Source organism: Culex quinquefasciatus, chromosome 1 (assembly GCF_015732765.1).
Source record: "Culex quinquefasciatus strain JHB chromosome 1, VPISU_Cqui_1.0_pri_paternal, whole genome shotgun sequence".
NCBI classification, from domain to species: Eukaryota; Metazoa; Arthropoda; class Insecta; order Diptera; family Culicidae; genus Culex; species Culex quinquefasciatus.
The window spans coordinates 58,196,793-58,215,923 of record NC_051861.1 but is presented as its reverse complement, the minus strand read 5'-3'; the positions used below and the strand labels follow the sequence as shown (position 1 = coordinate 58,215,923).

The 19,131-nt window shown below is 45.6% G+C and overlaps 1 protein-coding gene across 3 annotated transcripts in view; it reads left to right on the top strand.

Moving 5' to 3' along the window:
* LOC6048537 overlaps window positions 1–19,131 on the top strand; it is a 145,785-nt gene that overhangs the window by 78,899 nt on the left and 47,755 nt on the right. The window contains exon 1 of one of the 3 annotated variants that reach the window (XM_038253626.1): window positions 5,092–5,367. The exons of the other annotated variants lie outside the window; for them this stretch is intronic. Within the exon in view, the coding sequence (XP_038109554.1) occupies window positions 5,313–5,367 (55 nt within the window). The 5' untranslated portion in view covers window positions 5,092–5,312. Of the gene's footprint in view, window positions 1–5,091; window positions 5,368–19,131 lie in introns of those variants that run through there. 3 annotated transcript variants of the gene reach the window in all.

The following is a 19,131-nucleotide window of genomic DNA, read 5'->3' as shown; positions in this document are numbered from 1 at the left end:
TTGGCGTTTAAATTAATTTAAATATTTCCCCCAAAATTTTCATTTATAAAAAATAGATCGAATATTAACAATTTTCGCACGCAGAAAAATGAGGCCTGTTTGAATCAACAAAATATTTTTTTGATATAACTTATCGATTTTTTGTTGAAATAACTCTCAAATCCGATTGAAACAACTCCAAATTAAGTGTTGAATTAACACGCTCGATTTTGTCAAACCTCTTTTGGAAAAACAACAAAATCAATGCGTTGATTCTACACACAAAACAATTGAATCAAACCTAACGTGTTTTTTGATTCAATTGCAAATAATAATTGTTTACACGTGTTTTTTTTCTGTCAAAATAATCCGTCTTCGAGGAGCCGCGGCTAAAGGAAAATATTATTGTTCCTTCTTCGGGGTCCGTTTTCTTCGGTCCCTGCCTCGGTTATGTGGACTGTACGCGTGATTCGACCGATTTTTGTCCTGTCCGCCAGCCGTGGACGAAATTTCATTTGGTTCGAGAAGTTTGTGCTTAAAAATTGTGACTGTTCAGCTGACCACCTTGCTCAGTCCGACTGCCTTCAAAGTATCCTTAACGGTACCAGCAACAAGTGGGATCAACCTCCAACGCCGTAGCTTCAAAGTCACCCAAGCTCCGGCACTTGAAATGCGAATGCAGCTTCCGTCGGAAGGGCCGTGCTACTCCCCAGTTCCTTGGCCCCGAAACAAGCTTGGTAGGCGCCTTGGCATTGGAGATTCCTCAAGTGATGCCGTTCTAATGTTTTTTACCCTTTCAGACCACTGGAGAACATGACAGATTCAACAAGCGGTGGCAGCTTAACCAACTCGTCGTTGATGTCCTCATCGGGACGCGGCGGCAACACCAGGTGCGGTTCATGAGACACGAAACTGTCTAAGAACAAAATGTGAAAAGCAATGTGAAATTATTCCTGATGTTTCATAAATTATTTAATCAAAAATAAAAATTTCAATAAATCATGGAAACAATTATTTCAATTAAATGTTATGTTCTTTTGACTCAATCAGTAGCCTTGAATTGAAAAAAAGTCTGAATTATTTCAACAAAAAATCAAAGTTGTTTCAACAAAAATCGGATTTGAACGACTTTCTGTCAAATTTTAATCAATAAAAACGAGGTTAGATTCTACAAAAATACCGGTTTGATACAACAAAATGTCCTGGTTTGAAACAACAAAATTCTAGGGTTGATTGAAAAAATATTTTGTTGATTATATTCAACAAAATATTTTGTTGAATCAAACCTCGTACAGGCTGATTCTACAAAATATTTTTCTGCGTGCGCTTGCAAGTTTCAAACGTCAAACGATCGCAGTTGGCCTAAAACAATTGCCAAAAATCGTTTGGTTCGGTAAATGTCCTCCCTGAGGGCACCGGCCACTCCAGGTTGTGGCCAATACTGTCAAAATGGCCATTATCATTTCCAGTATTAAAACCCATGAATTTTGATACCCATATTTCCAAAAATCGTATGGTTCGGTAAATGTCCTCTCGGGAGAACCTCCCTGAGGGCACCGGCCACTCCAGGTTGTGGCCAATACTGTCAAAATTGCCATTTTAATTACCAGTACCAAAAACCAAGATGTTTGATACCCATATTGCCCAAAATTGTATGGTTCGGTAAATGTCCTCCCGGGAGAACCTCCCTGGCGGCACCGGCCACTCCAGGTTGTGGCCAATACTGTCAAAATGGCCATTTGCATTAACAGTATTGAAAATCATGAATTTTGATACCCATATTGCCCAAAATCATTTAGTTCGTTGAATGTCCACCCGTGACAACCTCCCTGAGGGCCCCGGCCACTCCAGGTTGTGGCCAATACTGTCAAAATGGCCATTTTCATCACTAGTATCAAAATCCAAGAAGTTTGATACCCATTTTGTCTCGTATGGCCTTCCGTCGGAACACCCCTGAGGGTTCTGGCCACTCCGGGTCTTGTAGCCAGAATATTCCGGCTGGCCTGCCTCCGCTTGGGCTGCTCCTTGCTCCAGGCTGCATTTCGGCCAACTGCTTCTGGGCCTCCAGGCCATCTGCTTCCAGGTCCAGGTTGTTGTTTACTCTTCGGCGTCAAACGATAGAATGATTTCCCTGTGCTGATCGAGCGGGGTTTATATTGGCTCGAAATGGTGACGGATGCCCCGCCTCTTTGTGCCGGTTATCCCAAACCTCTTCATACGCTTTTTGTTGCATCTGTATGGAAAATTCCACGCAACAGTGCCTTGTTGCGTTGCAGACCCCTTCCCCAGTACCAAGTATGAAACATTTTCGTAACGCGCGACATTTTTCGTTTTTCTGGATTGACACCTCACCAGAATAGAGCCCTTAGGACAAAGTTCTTTGTCAAAAACAAAAATGCTCGGATTGGAGGTTCGTTCGTGGCCGTCATCGGGAGCAGTTCGTTCTGCTTGGCGTCCGTGTTTTTTGTTAAATTTTTCTCGTTTTTTCTCGTTTTTGTGGATTGTCCGTGTTCTTTCGATTGACCATGTTCCGAGTATTGTCACGGTGATCGTGTTTTGGTCGGTTATCGGTCGGGGAACCGTGAAAATGCGGTTTTTGCGACGATTTTGTACCAGATTTGCCAATTTTAGCGGCGTCGTTTGCTTCGATTTGGAAACGAAAGAGATGAGAAAACCGAGAGAAAAACTGTGGTTGTGTTCATGCGCTCTTGCTGGCCTGATAGTGTTCGTGATCGCGTGTGGTGTTGGCAGACACGCTCCCGCTTCCAAGAGCGAGAGTGGCTGTATCATCATTGGAATCATTGCGAGCGGGGATGATTGCCTGGAGAGAGAAGCCAACGGGGAGACTGCTGACGGTTAATGCTGTTGGGGGTGACGCGGGAGTCGACAGTGCTGCCGGATTAATGTTTTATTGTTTGTTGCAATAATTTATATTTGCTTCCCTATTTCCTCGACATTTTTTTCTTTGCATTGCGATTGCTTCGTAAATATTTCTTTCAAAATCAATCAAAGTTTAGAACATGTTAATTTTTACTTGATACGATTTATTTTAAGATAAGGTTTAGCTAATTTCAAAAAGTATTTAACTGGTCTTTTAATTTAACGCTTACGATCAAGTATTTAATGACTCTTCCTTCGTTTCTCTTCTACTTTTTCTTTTAATTATCATTTTTTTTCAGGAAAAATCAAGGTAATTTGTAAAACTGCAATTGATATATTATTTATATATTTCATTTATCTGAACATAACTAACTACTATATAACACACATGAAACATGACATTGGAGCGTTTGGTACGGTATGTCCACGCATCCTTCCTCCCTGTAGATTCTGTGAAATGTGATCCGTTCTCAGAATCCTCTCTGCGGTAAACACAACGCAGTAGGGCTGGCCGCTTTAATTTTTGTAATACATTTTCGGGTTTTCTCGGATGTACTACAATTATTAATAATGACAAGAAAAGTGCTTGGGGCGTAATCTAATCACAAGACTTTCCAGCATGCTTTCATCGGACTGGCTGCGTTTGTGTTAGATTAGATTAGATTAGATTAGAAAAACAAAAATGCTCGGATTGGATATTTCTGAGGGTTCCTTGGCCGAAATAATTCGACTCGTTTTTTTTTTTGTTTGGCCATTAGGGTGACCTAAGCCGTGTTAGGGTGGTCCAAAAAATTGCCATTTTCGTCGATTTTCGCAAAAACAATTTTTTTTAGATCGTTACTCCCCGTCATTTCAACTGATTTTTGCTGTCTTACACGCAATTGAAATGTGTTGAATTGGTCTTTCAAATAAAAATAGAAAGAAGTTTCAAAAATCTAGCCTAACATAGAAAAAGGTCGTATGAAACCGTTTTGACGGCGTCTCGACCAAAGAGCTTATGTTTAGAAATATGTTTTTCGGATTCCTTGGACAATTTTATGTAACATACTGAACAATTTGAGGAGTTCAGGATTCCGAGATTTAATTTTTTGAAAATAAAATCTGGGTTTGTTGACGTGCCGTGCGCAAAAACGGTAAAATGACAAAATCGGCAAAAAAAAATTACTTTTTTCACTAAAGCTGCGATAACTTTAAAATTTCAGCGATGACCTATACATTTGGGTACCAAATTTTTGTAATTGAAAGACGCAGCTTTTGATACCCAAACATAAATAGGGCATCGCTGAAATTTTAAAGTTATCGCAGTGAAAAAAGTTGTTTTTTCCCGTTTTCGTCATTATTTCGATTTTGAGCGGCGCGTCGAAAATCTCAGTTTTTATTTTCAAAAAATCATATCTCGGAATCTTGTAAATGAACACCTCCTATTTTTGAGTATGTTTTGTAAAATTGTCCAAGCAACTAATCCGATAAAAATATTTTTAGAAATAGGTTCTTTTGTCCAGATACCGTAAAACGGCATTTTAAAATTTCATTCGACCTGGGCTACATTTTTCGGTCTTTAGACATTTTTTCTTAGAAAGACCAACTTATCACATTTCATTTGCGTCCAAGACAACTGAAATCGGTTGAAATGGCGTAGAGTTATGATTTTTTGAAAAATTTGAAAAAATGCGAGTTTAATTATTTTGGCCAAGGAACCCCCAGAATAATTTTGAGTCCGATCGGAGAATTTTTTTTGGTTTAGGCTCTTTTCAAATGGAATTGCTGTGAAGATAGACACGCCAATGTGGGAGATACATACATACATCAGTTGACTGTACACTGGCCCCGACACTTGCGTGGAATTGGGCACGCGCGTAGAATTAATTAAAATGTACATCCAAAAAATTATGCATGTATAGAAAATATATATGCAAATGTAGTCGCTTGATGTCACTTTTAAGTCAGAACACGAGCTAAAAAATATACTGCGACAGGAAAACAAACAGTATTAACTGGCTTGTATGTGTGTTGTGTGCGACACTGTTGCAATATATGGAAGTTGCTGCTTTATTTGTCATATGGTGCAATATCAAAGAAAAAGATGTTTAAAATCATTTCAAAAATCAATCAGTAAAATCTTTTTTAAACTATCAAATTTTATATTGACTCCTCGATTTTGTCTTATCATGCATTGATTGTTATAGAGATAGCTCGCAAAATTGTTTTTATTTTATTTTTTTCTTCGATGTGAATTATATGTGTAAGACTCAACACCGCTGAGTCAAGACATGGCTATCATGCTATCATGCTATGTACTGGTGCTGGTGAACAGGCGACAAAGAATATCGGTGAAAATAGAGTTCGTCTACTTTCCTTACGTTCGCTGTGAAGTTCAGAAGCTTCCTGCAGTTATCGTAACAAGTTATTATAATTCATTTTCACGGCATTAATCACTCTAAACTAACTGTAAAATGAGTTGCACACATCAAGAAACGATAAGTGATCGTAACAATTGGCACTATTCAGGTGAGCTCAGATTCAATTTGTATGAAAAAATGTCATGTTCTGTATCTTCGTTGTTGAATTGTTATAAGTTTAAGATTAAATTTCACCCGACTGTGTGGATAAATCGGACCGCGCATTGAACTCACAATCCAGAGGTTGCCGGTTCGAATCCCGCGGTGGGCGTCCTAAAATTTTAAATGTCAAAATGGGTATTCGGCGCCTTCGCTCCGTGCAATACTCTCATACACTAAGGAGCCCAGGGTGGCGAAGTCCTTGTAGATAAAAGGGAGACACTAGTGGTTGGTACTAGCAATAGTGGCCGACAGCAGTAAAGCCTAGCTGTCGATTGCCGCAGCCTTCGGGGCACCGGAACTGGTTCCAACCGGAAACGGTGCACTGAGCTGATGTCAATTGGTGGCCAAATGGAACCGGCTCCGATGCCCCGTAAGACTTAACTATGTCAATTATTTTTACAGAATGAGGTATTAGGATGATCCCTTGAAGTTATGTATCATTTCCGATATTGTTCTATCGAAAATACCCATATTGGTGGTGTTGGAGACCAACCCGATCACATCTTCCCAGTAGCTTGTGCTGACGGGCATGGCTACCAACGACTTGTGCGAATTGTAAATCTAAACGAAAAGTTCTTGTAGTTCTAAAACAAAAGCGACTAGCGCGGCAAGAAGTGGCTTCAAGCCGAGGAATGTTATATTCCCCCCATTCCAAATTGACCCATCTTACGAGCAGTGCGAAAAGGAAAATTATTTGACTAGAATTAATAAAACTTAAATTAGTGATACGTCTTTGAAATAAAAGTACTAGTTTTACTAGTTGTGTGGTTTCAATTAAACGACGCGAGTTTTTGTGCTACACCAAACGGGTCCGACGATCACTAGTGCCAACCCCACGGCAAACCTTCAACCCGAACCGCAGAAGGACCTGCGATTCCCCAAACGACCAGCCAATCCGGAGCGACCACAACGAGCTATCGAACATTGGTCCTTCGAACCGGATTGGTCTGGTCGAAGGACGGAAGGAGCCAAAAGTCGCCATCGTGAAATTCCAACCTATTCACGAAACGGCAAGGAGTACGCCATTTTGGACGGCGTCGGTACGGCTCACCTGTTCGAGGAAATTCAGCGTAGACATCCTACAAGGCACATTTCCTATGGAAATCTAGGTGAGTACGGTTTCAAAACCATACACCCAAAAATCCAGTACTGCTCGTGGTCTCTGTGTCCCAGGTACCCTCGACACACCCAACCCATTCATCACCACACCGGCTGAGGATCGGTTAGCACGGCCGCTAATTGATCGCGATCACCATCCCACCCACTCCGTCGGCGGCGAGCGCACGGAGCGAGAAATCGTTCATTTGCTCGAATCGAACTGCTGAAACGCCGAGCCACATCCACTCTTGCCCATCCCATTGTGCTCGAGACGCCCTATTGTCTCAGGCCAAAGCACATGGTCGGTGCTGAATCACCTGTGGTCCAGCTGATGCGTTGCGAAGCTGCTGCTGCGAACGAGGATCATCTTTAAAGATTTTACAAGGCTCAAATCCTAGAGCCAGCAGGTAATTAGCGCTCCAATAAATTCACTTCCCCAAGTTGTGCTACTTTGGTCTCATTTTTCGAGGAACAATGCCGCCGAAAGCGAAAACGTCGCTGAAAGTCCTGCAGACGCGGATGAAAGGGCACCAAACGACGTTCGACAACATCTACCAGTTCATGAAGGATTGGACCGAAGCAGTGAATCTAACCGAGGTCAAAGTGCGACTGGAGAGACTCGACCGTCTGTGGAACCGGATTAACGAATGCCGAGAAGAAGTGGAGTCCCACGAAGAGTACACCCCTGAAGCACTTGCTGTTGTCCAAGATCGGGTAACGTTTGAGAACAAATACTTTGAATCAAGTCGTTTCTTATGGACACGATTCGGGAGAATACTGAAGATTCTGTGCTCAATACCACCTCACTCTCACACCAAAACACTCTACCCGGTTCCACCCCCCATGTTAAGCTACCCCAAATCGCACTCCCCAAGTTCACGGGTAATATCGATGAATGGCACACGTTTCGCGACTTGTACACTTCTCTTATCCACTTTCAACCTGACTTACCCGACATTGAAAAATTCCACTACCTTCGTAGTCAGCTGTTGTGCAGGCCGCTCACTATTGTTGAAAGTGTCGGATTCACGAAGGCCAATTACTCGTTGGCATGGGAACTCCTGTGCAAAGAATACTCCAACACCAAATCTCTCCACAGACAACAGGTTCAGGCCCTCTTTGATCTCCCTGTCCTGCGGAAGGAGTCCGCATCCGAGTTGACCGATTTGGTGAATGCCTTCGAGAGGATCGTGAAGTCGCTGGACCAGGTAACCCAACCCTCGCAGTACAAGGATTTGCTGCTCGTGCACCTGCTCAGCTCGCGCTTGGATAGTTCCACCAGAAGGAGTTGGGAGGAACATTCTGCACCCAAGGACACCGACAGCGCGAAGGACTTAATCGACTTCCTACACCGGCGAGTTTGCGTTCTAAAGTCACTTCCCACCCGGCAGGCCGAGCAGAGAAACGAGACTGTTGCAGCTAAACCGTTCAAGAAGATCTCCACGGTGAGAAGCTGTAACACCACTACCCAGTTTGGCCCTAAGTGTGTTGCGTGTTCGGATAACCATCTGCTCTACACATGCCCACGTTTTCTCAAGATGTCTATGCAGGAACGACACGGCCTACTGCGGACTAACACACTGTGCCGAAACTGTTTCGCAGCGATCACCTAGCTCGGGACTGCAGATCGAGGTACACATGTAGGAACTGTAGAGGGAAAAAACACCACACACTCGTTTGCTTCAAGGGGAAGTCAAGCGACCCAAGACCAATGACCAACACCACCACCACTGAACCAACCCACACACCTCGGGACTTCAGATCGAGGTACACATGTAGGAACTGTAGAGGGAAACACCACACACTCGTTTGCTTCAAGGGGAAGTCAAGCGACCCAAGACCAATGACCAACACCACCACCACTGAACCAACCCACACACCCATGGAAACAGCTGTTGACGACACCAACACCAAAGTGGTTAACTCGGCAACCACAAGCACCGTGACCTGCAACACAGCAACTGGATCGACTGCGGGAGTATTATTGCTCACAGCGATGGTTGTATTGGAGGACGACCAGGGTCATCGAGTGCAGGCAAGGGCTCTTCTAGACAGTGCAGCGGAATGCAATCTGATGAGCAGGCACATGATGAAACATCTGATGCTCGGGGAGGCTCGGAGCACAATTCAGGTGGTAGGCATCCAAGGCATAGCTTCCAAGGTCCAAGCCAAGGTCAACGTGACTGTCCGGTCACGCAACTCCCAATTTTCCCAACCCATGGAGGTTTACGTTATGCCCAAACTTTCGTCCCAATCCACTACGGCTGCTGTTAACACTTCTTGTTGGAACCTACCAGCTGGAATAGAGTTAGCAGACCCAAGGTTTCTGGAATCCCACTCCATTGATCTCGTACTAGGCGCAGAACACTTTTTCGATTATTTCGTTACTGGACTTCGCATGCAGTTGGGCGACAATTTACCCCTTTTGGTCGACTCTGTTTTTGGATGGGTAGTCGCAGGCAGATACCCGGTGGATGGCCCTATTACGTCTGTCCTGTGCGATGCTGTAGTTTCGAGTCGACTAGACGAGCTGATCGAGAAGTTTTGGGAATACGAAGAGGTTGGTTTGGAGAACAATTACTCACCCGATGAAGCCAGATGCGAGGACCATTTTGTCAAAACCACCCAAAGACAACCATCTGGACGGTACCAAGTTTCCCTGCCAAGGAATGAGGAACTCATCCGTAGTCTAGGCGATTCCAAGGTGACTGCGGAACGGAGGTTTTCCCAGATCGAGCGGCGACTGAACCGGGACTCGTCGTTGCGCGATCAGTACGTGGCCTTTATGGAGGAATATGAGGCCTTGCCCAAGTAACATTTTAGGCTATATCAAAGCTGTCACAACCGCTATAAAACCTATCAGCCAAAACCAACATTAAAACCTTCTAGTCGTAACAAACTCCCCAGAACCTTGATAAACCCCACTTAAAACCCAAAAGGACCTCCGCAAAAGGTTGTTACGGCCTATTTATAAAACCTACATAGGAGTTCAAGGCTTTACAACTGAATCCTAACAACATCCTCAAAGCCTTGATAAAACCTTTGTTAAAACCTAGTCAGGAGTTATGGAAAAATGACATTTCATACGTCTTCAAACGTCTTATGCCAAATAGGTTTTATTTTGGCAAAAATAAGTCTTCGTCTTGCCAAATGAAATTATGGAGATGGTTGTCAAAAATGGCGATGATAAATAATAGATATTAGAGGTAATCCAAATAATTTGAAAGCTTATTTCTCGCAATTGATGGCTCAAATTCAGCTGCGGTTGAAATTTTATTGATAAATGTAGGGGAGATAGAGCCAAAAAAATCAACTCGCTTCATCAAAAATCAATATTTTGTAATCATAGTGTTTAATGTTAAAAAATATTTTATTGCAATTCTTTGAAAAAATGTTCAAAATATTTTTAAACATCTATCGCTATATAAATCATACCAGAAATTCAGCAAAATGTGTGTTTTCATCAAATTTAAATCAAATTTTTCAGTTTTCTATTTTTTGAATCAAGATGGCGGTCAATCATTTTTATGCACTGCTATTTGGCCGCGATAAATGCTCTTTAAGGAGCTTATGGTTTTAAGTGATCTTTTTACATGCCTATAGGAACTTGACAGCTACAACACCCTAGGTTTTAACAAAGCATGCGATAAAACCGTTTGGCATGGCATTGCCATCTGGTTTTCAAGCCTTTATTAAAACTTTCATAAAATCTTATTGAAAGCCAGTCGGCTTTTATTTCTACCCGGTTTTATGTCCGAGGCATAAAACCCTGTTAGAACCTATTAATTAGCTCTTGCTTGTTGGTTGCGGTGAATGCCCAAATAAAACTATAAGGCAATCAAGATGCTACAATAAACCCTTAATAAAACTTGGTGGTGGCTAGTTGGTTTAAAAATGTTACTTGGGTGGGACACATGCGGCGTGTCTCACCCGAAGAGGAAGGTGCGGACCGATTCTACCTCCCTCACCACCCAGTCGTGCGAGAAGCGAGCACTACCACACGGGTCCGAGTAGTGTTCGACGCTTCAGCCAAAACGTCCACCAACCTGTCCGTCAACGATTGCCTTCTGTCCGGACCGATCATCCAGCGGAGCCTACGGTCCATCATCCTACGCAGTCGTTTCCGTCCAATTATGGTGGTAGCCGACATTGAGAAAATGTTTCGGCAGGTGGATGTCTGCCCGGAAGACAGGCGGTTCCAGTCGATCCTGTGGCGCCCAACCCCAGACCAACCCTTGACAACCTACGAAATGTCAACTGTAACCTACGGAACCAAACCTGCCCCATTCCTCGCGACGAGAACCCTGGTGCAGCTAGCTGATGACGAGGCCGAACGCTACCCACTGGCGTCAGCTGCTGTGAAGGAAGACTTCTACATGGACGATGCGATTACGGGGGCGGACGATCCAATCACCGCAAAACAACTACGTGTTGAGCTGCAAGAGATGCTGAACAGTGGAGGATTCAAGCTGAGGAAGTTTGCGTCGAACTGCCCAGAGGTGCTGGAAGGCCTACCCAACGAAGACTTGTCTGATTTGGATGCCCCACACCGTTGTCTTTAGGTTCCAGTTCAAAGCCCCACCCTTGCCTGACACTCCGCTGACGAAGCAGAAACTCTTTTCGATCGTTGCTAGTTTGTTCGATCCCCTTGGTTTTATTGGCCCCGTGATAACCCGAGCAAAAATAATGATGCAGCTTTCTTGGTCGCTGTTGGATGAGAATGGTCACAAACTGACTTGGATGTCACCACTACCACTAAGGATCGAAGCAGAGTTCAGACAGTTCTACGAACAAATTCCCCGACTGAACGAATTACTGATTAAGCGTGTGGTAGTAATCCCTGGGGCTGTGGTAATCCAACTACATTTCTTCCCTGACGCTTCGGAAAAGGCCCTCGGAGCGGTTGCCTACGTCAGATCGGAAGACTCAACCGGTCACATCCTAGTGGCCCCACTGATGTCCAAATCTAGGGTGGCACCCCTCAAAACCCAAAGCATCCCAAAACTTGAGCTCCGTGGTACAACCCTGGCGGCCGAAATGTACGTCGAGGTCATGGAATCCCTCGAACTCTGCCATCTCTCTCCGGAAATCTTCTTTTGGACGGATTCAGAAATCGTTTTGCGCTGGCTGGCTGGGATCCCGGCGACCTGGACAACGTTTATCGCCAACCGAGTCGCCAAGATCCAGCGTTTAACCGAGAACTGCCACTGGAACCACATATCTGGAAAGAAGAACCCTGCAGACCTCATCTCCCGCGGAGTGGCACCAGAGGACATACTGGACGAGCCGCTGTGGTGGGAAGGCGAATGGTTACTGTTGAGCATGGAGCATTGGCCGAGACGGAGAGTCTTCACGGCTGATGGACTGGAGGAGGAGAGGCGGAAGGTGGTAGCAGTGACAGCAGCTGATGAGCCCAGCTTCATCGACAAGTACATAGCACACTACTCAACCTACACACAGATGGTGCGCCACACGGCTTGGTGGCAGCGCTGTACACGCAACCTACGAACCCCCAAGGATGATCGCTACATTGGACCGTTAACTTCAGCTGAACTACTACAAGCAGAGACCAAGATTCTACAGCTGGTTCATGGAGAGTGTTTCGCTCGCGAGCTGAAGGCAATCGGCAAGCAAGAGTGTGTTTCGCGGTCATCGCCCCTGCGGTGGTACAATCCATTTCTGTCGCGGGATGGTCTCTTGAGGGTAGGGGGTAGACTTGGGAACTCGGGAGAGTGTGAGAGTGTGAAGCACCCGATCGTATTGCCAGCACGTCACACGCTGACCAAGCTGTTGATGCGGCACTACCACTTGAATCTTTTGCACGCTGGACCACAACTAATGCTGAGCACAATCCGACTTCGATTTTGGCCCCTTGGTGGACGCAACCTAGCCAGAGAAGTCTGCCACCAATGTATTGTTTGCTACAGGACCAAGCCAGCAAACATACACCAGTTCATGGCTGAACTACCAACACCAAGAGTCGTACCATCCAAACCCTTTTCTACAACTGGTGTCGACTATTTTGGACCGATCTACGTACGACCAGGGTACCGACGGGCAGCAGTGAAGGCGTACGTGGCAGTATTTGTTTGTTTCTCCACGAAGGCGGTTCATCTGGAGTTGGTGACCGACCTGTCGACGGCGTGTTTTATACAAGCGTTGCGGCGGTTTATTTCGCGTCGTGGGAAGTGTGCCAAGCTGTTTTCGGACAACGGCACAAATTTCGTGGGTGCGCGGAATCAACTGGAGGAACTTTTCAAGCTTCTGCGATCCATGGAACACCGTGAGGCGGTGACGAGGTGGTGTCACACGACGGTATGCAGTGGAGTTTTATCCTCTGGGGCCCCCATTTTGGTGGGCTTTGGGAGAGCGCGGTACGGGCGGCGAAAGTTCATCTTTTGAAGGTGCTAGGCGACACAGCCGTGTCGTACGAAGATATGGCGACGCTTCTCTGTCAAGTGGAGTGTTGTCTAAATTCAAGGCCGCTGACTCAACTCTCGGACGACCCCAATGACCTGGAGCCCTTGACCCCAGGGCACTTCTTGGTCACCACATCGTTGCAAGCACTACCCGAGGAGGACCTGACCAACATTGCAACGGGACGATTGGACCATCGGCTGCAGATCCAACAGTGTGTGCAGCTTTACTGGAAACGGCGGAGGTCGGAGTACCTCACACAGCTGCAGGGAAGAACCAAATGGTGGAAGCCGCCGAAGGAGATCAAGCCTGGGAGCCTGGTGACTATCCGGGACAACAACCAATCACCGACGCGCTGGCGGATGGCGCGCATCCTGGAGGTGTTTCCGGGGGACGACGGCGTGGTACGAGTCGTCTCGCTGAGGACGGCGGACGGTGTCATTAAACGACCGGTAACGAAGATCTGTATCCTGCCGGTGGAGAATCCGGTCGCGGATCCGGTGGAGAATCCGGCGGAGGCGGAGAAAGGTGAGAATGCTGGAACTCCGGCTGTTCCAGAGGGGGGAGAATGTTGGAGACCAACCCGATCACATCTTCCCAGTAGCTTGTGCTGACGGGCATGGCTACCAACGACTTGTGCGAATTGTAAATCTAAACGAAAAGTTCTTGTTGTTCTAAAACAAAAGCGACTAGCGCGGAAGAAATGGCTTCAAGCCGAAGAATGTTATATTCCTCCCATTCCAAATTGACCCATCTTACGAGCAGTGCGAAAAGGAAAATTATTTGACTAGAATTAATAAAACTTAAATTAGTGATACGTCTTTGAAATAAAAGTACTAGTTTTACTAGTTGTGTGGTTTCAATTAAACGACGCGAGTTTTTGTGCTACACAGAACGGGTCCGACGATCACTAGTGCCAACCCCACGGCAAACCTTCAACCCGAACCGCAGAAGGACCTGCGATTCCCCAAACGACCAGCCAATCCGGAGCGACCACAACGAGCTATCGAACAGTTGAGCCGAGGTACCCAACGGAATCCAGAATATCTCCGGTAAAAATGGACCATATTTATCCCCCATCTGACAGTTCAAAATATAGACAAATCTGGATCATTTGCAACCTGAAGCATCCAATTTGACCAATTCTACCAAAATTTATAAGATTTTTATGAAAAAAGTAGTTATGACTACCCGAGTGTTTGAGTGTTAATTTCGGTAAATTTAGTGCGCGAAATTTTGTTCGGGGTCAAATCAGCAACAGCGGCAGGAAAAAACAACACACGTGGCCGGGCCGTCGTCGTCGCCCCTAGACCACGCTGTCCTTTGTGTACGGCTGAATAGTGTACTGTGGAAGAAGCAAATACAACTTTGCGACATGGAAAGCGCGGAGTGTGGCATTTTTTTTCAAAGGCAATGTAAAGTTCAATGAATTTTTAAAAAAAATTTATTAGAGAAAAAGTGGAGAGTTTTACTGCACCACAAACAAAAATTGGAAACTCGGGACTTGAAACTGTAAGTCTCTCAATTTCGATGGAAGCGAACGCGGCTTTGATCATTCAGTTTTCACAGCGGCGACTTGGCCGTGCGGGTTGGGGCGCGGTCTTTGTAAGCAAGATAAAACTTTCGCCGGTTTGAAATTCTTTTGAGATTACAGATATTTTTTCCTAGCGTCTGCCAGATGTAGATTTACACATTATTAGTGGTAAAATCAAACCTTTTTCTAACATAAAAGATGTACCCTTTTAGATGTAATTTTACCATTATTTTTTTACTGTGCAGTCAACGACAGAATGTGCCGGTTGAGAATCAAGGGCCGATTCTTCAACCTGAGCATCATCAACGTGCACAGTGTGCAGGAAGCGACGCCGTTGACAACGACGTTTTTTTCTTACCGCGAGTACAGAAAGTGTCCAAAACAGGACGTCAAGAATGTCTTCGGCGACTTAAACACTCAAGTTGGCCAGGAGGAGGAGTTCAGAATGGTTATTGGGAGGTTTAGCGCCCACTAGAAGACGAGCGAGAACGGCCAACGACTCATCGATTTCGCTGCCTCCCGAAACATGGCCATACTTCTTCCAGTACAGCCTCCTCTACAAGTACACCTGGAGATCACCAAACGACACTTTTCGGACATAATCGACATCAGAACCTATCGTGACGCGGACATCGACTCAGGTGGTGGCAAAGCTGCACCAACGCCTGTCCGAGGTCAACAAGACTCGGTACCGTCACCGGCACTTCGACGAAACGACGAGGAATTTTAGGCGATTTGGGACGAGAAGACAGCAGTGCGGGACAAGTGGCTGCTGCATAATACCCGTGAGAACAAGGAGTCGTACAAACAGTTCCGAAGACAACAAACTCATCTCTTCCGGTATAAGAAGCGCCGCCTGGAAGAGTTGGAGTTCAAGGACATGGAACAGCTGTATCGCTCCAATGAAACGCGTAAGTTCTTCAAGAAACTCAGTAAATCCCGGAAAGGCTTCATACCGTGAGCCGAAATGTGCCGGGATACCAGCACTTCGACGAGCACCTGAACGGCCCAGAGGCGGAGTACCAGGGCGATGGACGAAACGGCATCAGCGGTGGGGCGGACGACGGGGACGAGCCAGCACCCACGATGAGGGAAGTGAAGGATGCCACCAAGAAGCTGAAGAAAAACAAATCAGCGGGTAAGGATGGTATCGGTGCGGAACTCATCAAGATTTAGATTGGCCCGGATAAGCTGGCGACATGTCTTCACCACTTACTTACTTTACTTTTACTGCTCGTTCAACCTCCGGGTCATGAGCTGTCTCCAGATGCGCTGTCACTGAACTCGGTCCTGGGCTGCTACCCTCCAATTCGGCCGTGGAACTCCCACACTTTCCACATCTTCCTCCACTTGGTTCAACCACTTTGCACGTTGCGCCCCCCTCCGCCGCGTTCCAACCGGCTCCGAATTGAACACCAACTTTACCGGATTGATTGTCCGGTTCGGTTGGTATACAAACTCCTCCACAACCTCGAACTCGTCCCCGTCGATCGTGACGCTCGGTCCTATGCGAGCCCTAAGGGACTCGGTTCCTCCTGCCAGCAGATACTTCGTCTTCGTAACATTTACCTTCAGTCCAACCTTATCCGCTTCCCGCTTCAATTCGGTGTACTTCTTAGCCACCTCCTCGAACGTCCTGCCGACAATGGATCGGTTGATGATCGTGCCCCGCATGTTGAAGCCCGCCCACCTCATAACACCTTCAAGCCCAATGTTGATACAGAGGCCGGAGATACCGTCGCCTTGTCACAGTCCCTTGCGCAATTCGATCGGGTCGGACATAGCACCCGAAATCTTCACGCTGCACCGTGCCCCGTCCATCGTTTGTTTTCACCATTCTGATCAGCTTCCCGGGAAAGCCGTTCTCGCGCATGATCTTCCATAGCTCTTCGCGATCGACCAAGTCGTACGCGGCTTTGAAATCGATGAACAGGTGGTGCGTCGGGATCTGGTACTCGCGACATTTTTGGAGGATTAGGCGCAGCAAAAAGATTTGGTCCGTCGTCGATTTTCCCTCCATAAAACCGGCTTGGTACGTCCCAACGAAATCCCTTGCTCGCTCCGACAGACGACAGAAGATGATCTGAGACAGTACTTTGTAGGCCGCATTGAGAATAGTGATGGCTCGATAGTTCTTACATTCTAACTTGTCCCCCTTCTTGTAGATCGGGCATATTACTCCCTCTTTTCACTCTTCTGTTCTGTTCTGTGTCCCAAACTTTGACAATCAGCCGGTGTAGACCGGCCGCCAGCTTGTCCGGGCCCACCTTGATGAGTTCTGCACCGATACCATCCTTAGCCGCTGCTTTGTTGTTCTTCAACTTCTTGATGGCATTCTAGAACTTCCCTCATCGTGGGTGCTGGCTCGTCCTCGCCGTCCACCATACTGCTGACGTCGTTTCCCCCGTCGCCCTGGTACTCCGCCTCTGGGCCGTTCAGGTGCTCTTCGAAGTGCTGCTTCCACCTTTTGATCACCTCACGCTCGTCCGTCAAGATTCCTCCGTTCCGGCGCTCGATGCCGCTGCGTTGATACGCGTATGCAGTATACTCGAAGTGATTAACCCGTGTGTGCTGGAAGAAGGTACTACGTATGGCCATGTTTCGGGAGGTCCCCGCAGGGAGGTTTCGGTGTGGGGTACCCATGTGCCATGGTCGGAGGACGTCAATTACCTGGGGCCGCCCTGGACAAGAAACTGACTCTCGCCAAGCATATCCAGAACGCCACGATCAAATGCGGTAAGATCACCAAGATGCTCTATTCTCTCGTCAACCGGCGGTCCCACCTAGATATCAACTCTAAGCTGCTCAGTGTCTTGCGAACCTTCGTGGTGAACGGACACTAGAGCTGCGGTATTTTTACTACCTAAGCTCAGAGTTATTTCAAAACAAAATTCACAGTCTTTTTAAAGACTACCTGAGTTATTTTCCAAAATTCTAAACAGTCTTTTCAAGACTAACCCCGCCTGAAATTTTGTTGTATTTTACAAACGAAGCCATCTTTTTAAGAGAACTTTGCTTGCAAAATGCGTCAAAACAAAGGTAAACGCAAATCTTCTGAAGATTTGGTCGTTACGTCGGTGAAGCGTTTGAACGCTAAACCGGCTAACGGAAACAGAAAAAGAAAACAGCCTCTTCTGAGGTCTGATTCTGATTCTGAATGTGAGGTCAATCCTCCAATTCCATTGACAAACAGTTTCGGTGTTTTATCCGAAACTGATGACAAGGAACCTTCTCCTCGTACTGAGCCTTCTGCCGTCGAGAAACGAGTAAAGGCTCCGCCAATTGTAGTGACTTCCGTCTCCGATTTGGCCAGCTTTCGAACGCAACTGAAGAATTGCAAGGAAACTTGCAATTTGAAGGTTTCGTTCCAGCTTGGTCGAAGAGGAGAATGTCGCTTGTTGACGGAATCTTTACAAGATCACCAAACTTTTGTTGGTTATTTGAAAAACCACAAACACAATTTCTACACGTATGAGACCAAGAATGCTCGGCCATTCAAGGCGGTCTTGAAAGGTCTCTCCAACGACTTGTCGGTGGATGAGATCAAAAACGAACTTAAGGTGTTGCTTGGCTTTGCCCCATCCCAAGTAATACCAATGAAGAAAAAATCAAACGGGAATATTTCTCGCTTTGGTTTGACTTCACAATTTTATCTGATTCATTTCAACAGAAATGAAATCAACAATTTGAAACTTTTGGACAAAGTTCAGTTTTTGTTCCATGTACGGGTAAAGTGGGAGCATTTTAAGAAACATGGCGGTAATGGCCAGAATCTGACCCAGTGCCGGCGTTGCCAGGCATTCGGTCACGGTACTGATCATTGCGCCATGGTTCCAAAATGCATGGTTTGCGGGGATTCTTCTCACGACAAGGACAATTGTCCCGTGAAAGAAGTCACCCAATTTAAATGTGCAAATTGTGGTGGAAATCACAAATCAAATTTCTGGGATTGCCCCATCAGAAAAAGGTTTTGGATTCTCGTGCTAAGCATCAGCCGAAATCCAAACCGAAATTTTCTCAAAGTCAGGTTGTACCTGCATCTTTAAATCAAACGTTCGTGCTGTCTCACTCGAACAATTCTAGAAATATCCCTACCGTGGAAAAGTTAGGTAACAACAATGGCATTTCTTATGCTAACGTCGTTTCGGGTTCGGGTTCATCCACGAATTTTAAATCCTCTACCAATCTTTCTGAAATTGGGCAGGTACCTCAAATCTCATTTGAAAATTTTTCTGCTGGCAACGCTTTGGGATCTTCTGATCTCGGCGATGTTACGTTTGAAAAAATGACTTTTTTGCAAAACTCACTGTTTGGTTTGATTCAAACAATGAGTAATGCTACATCCATGATGGAAGCAATCCAGATTGGATTAAAATTTGCGAATGATGTTGTTCTTACCCTGAAGTTTAATCATGGATCTAAGTAATTCCATCAATATTATGAATTTTAATGCTCGCTCTTTAAAAGCGAAAGAAAATGAATTTTTCAACTTTTACGAGTTCATAACGTGCATGTTGCTGTTATAACCGAAACATTTTAAAAACTGGCACTTATTTGAAAAGTGATCCAGATTATAAAGTTATAACTAATAACCGAATGAATCGAAATGGCGGTGGAGTTGCAATAGTTATCCACCGTAGTATAGCACGTTACGTGACTTTA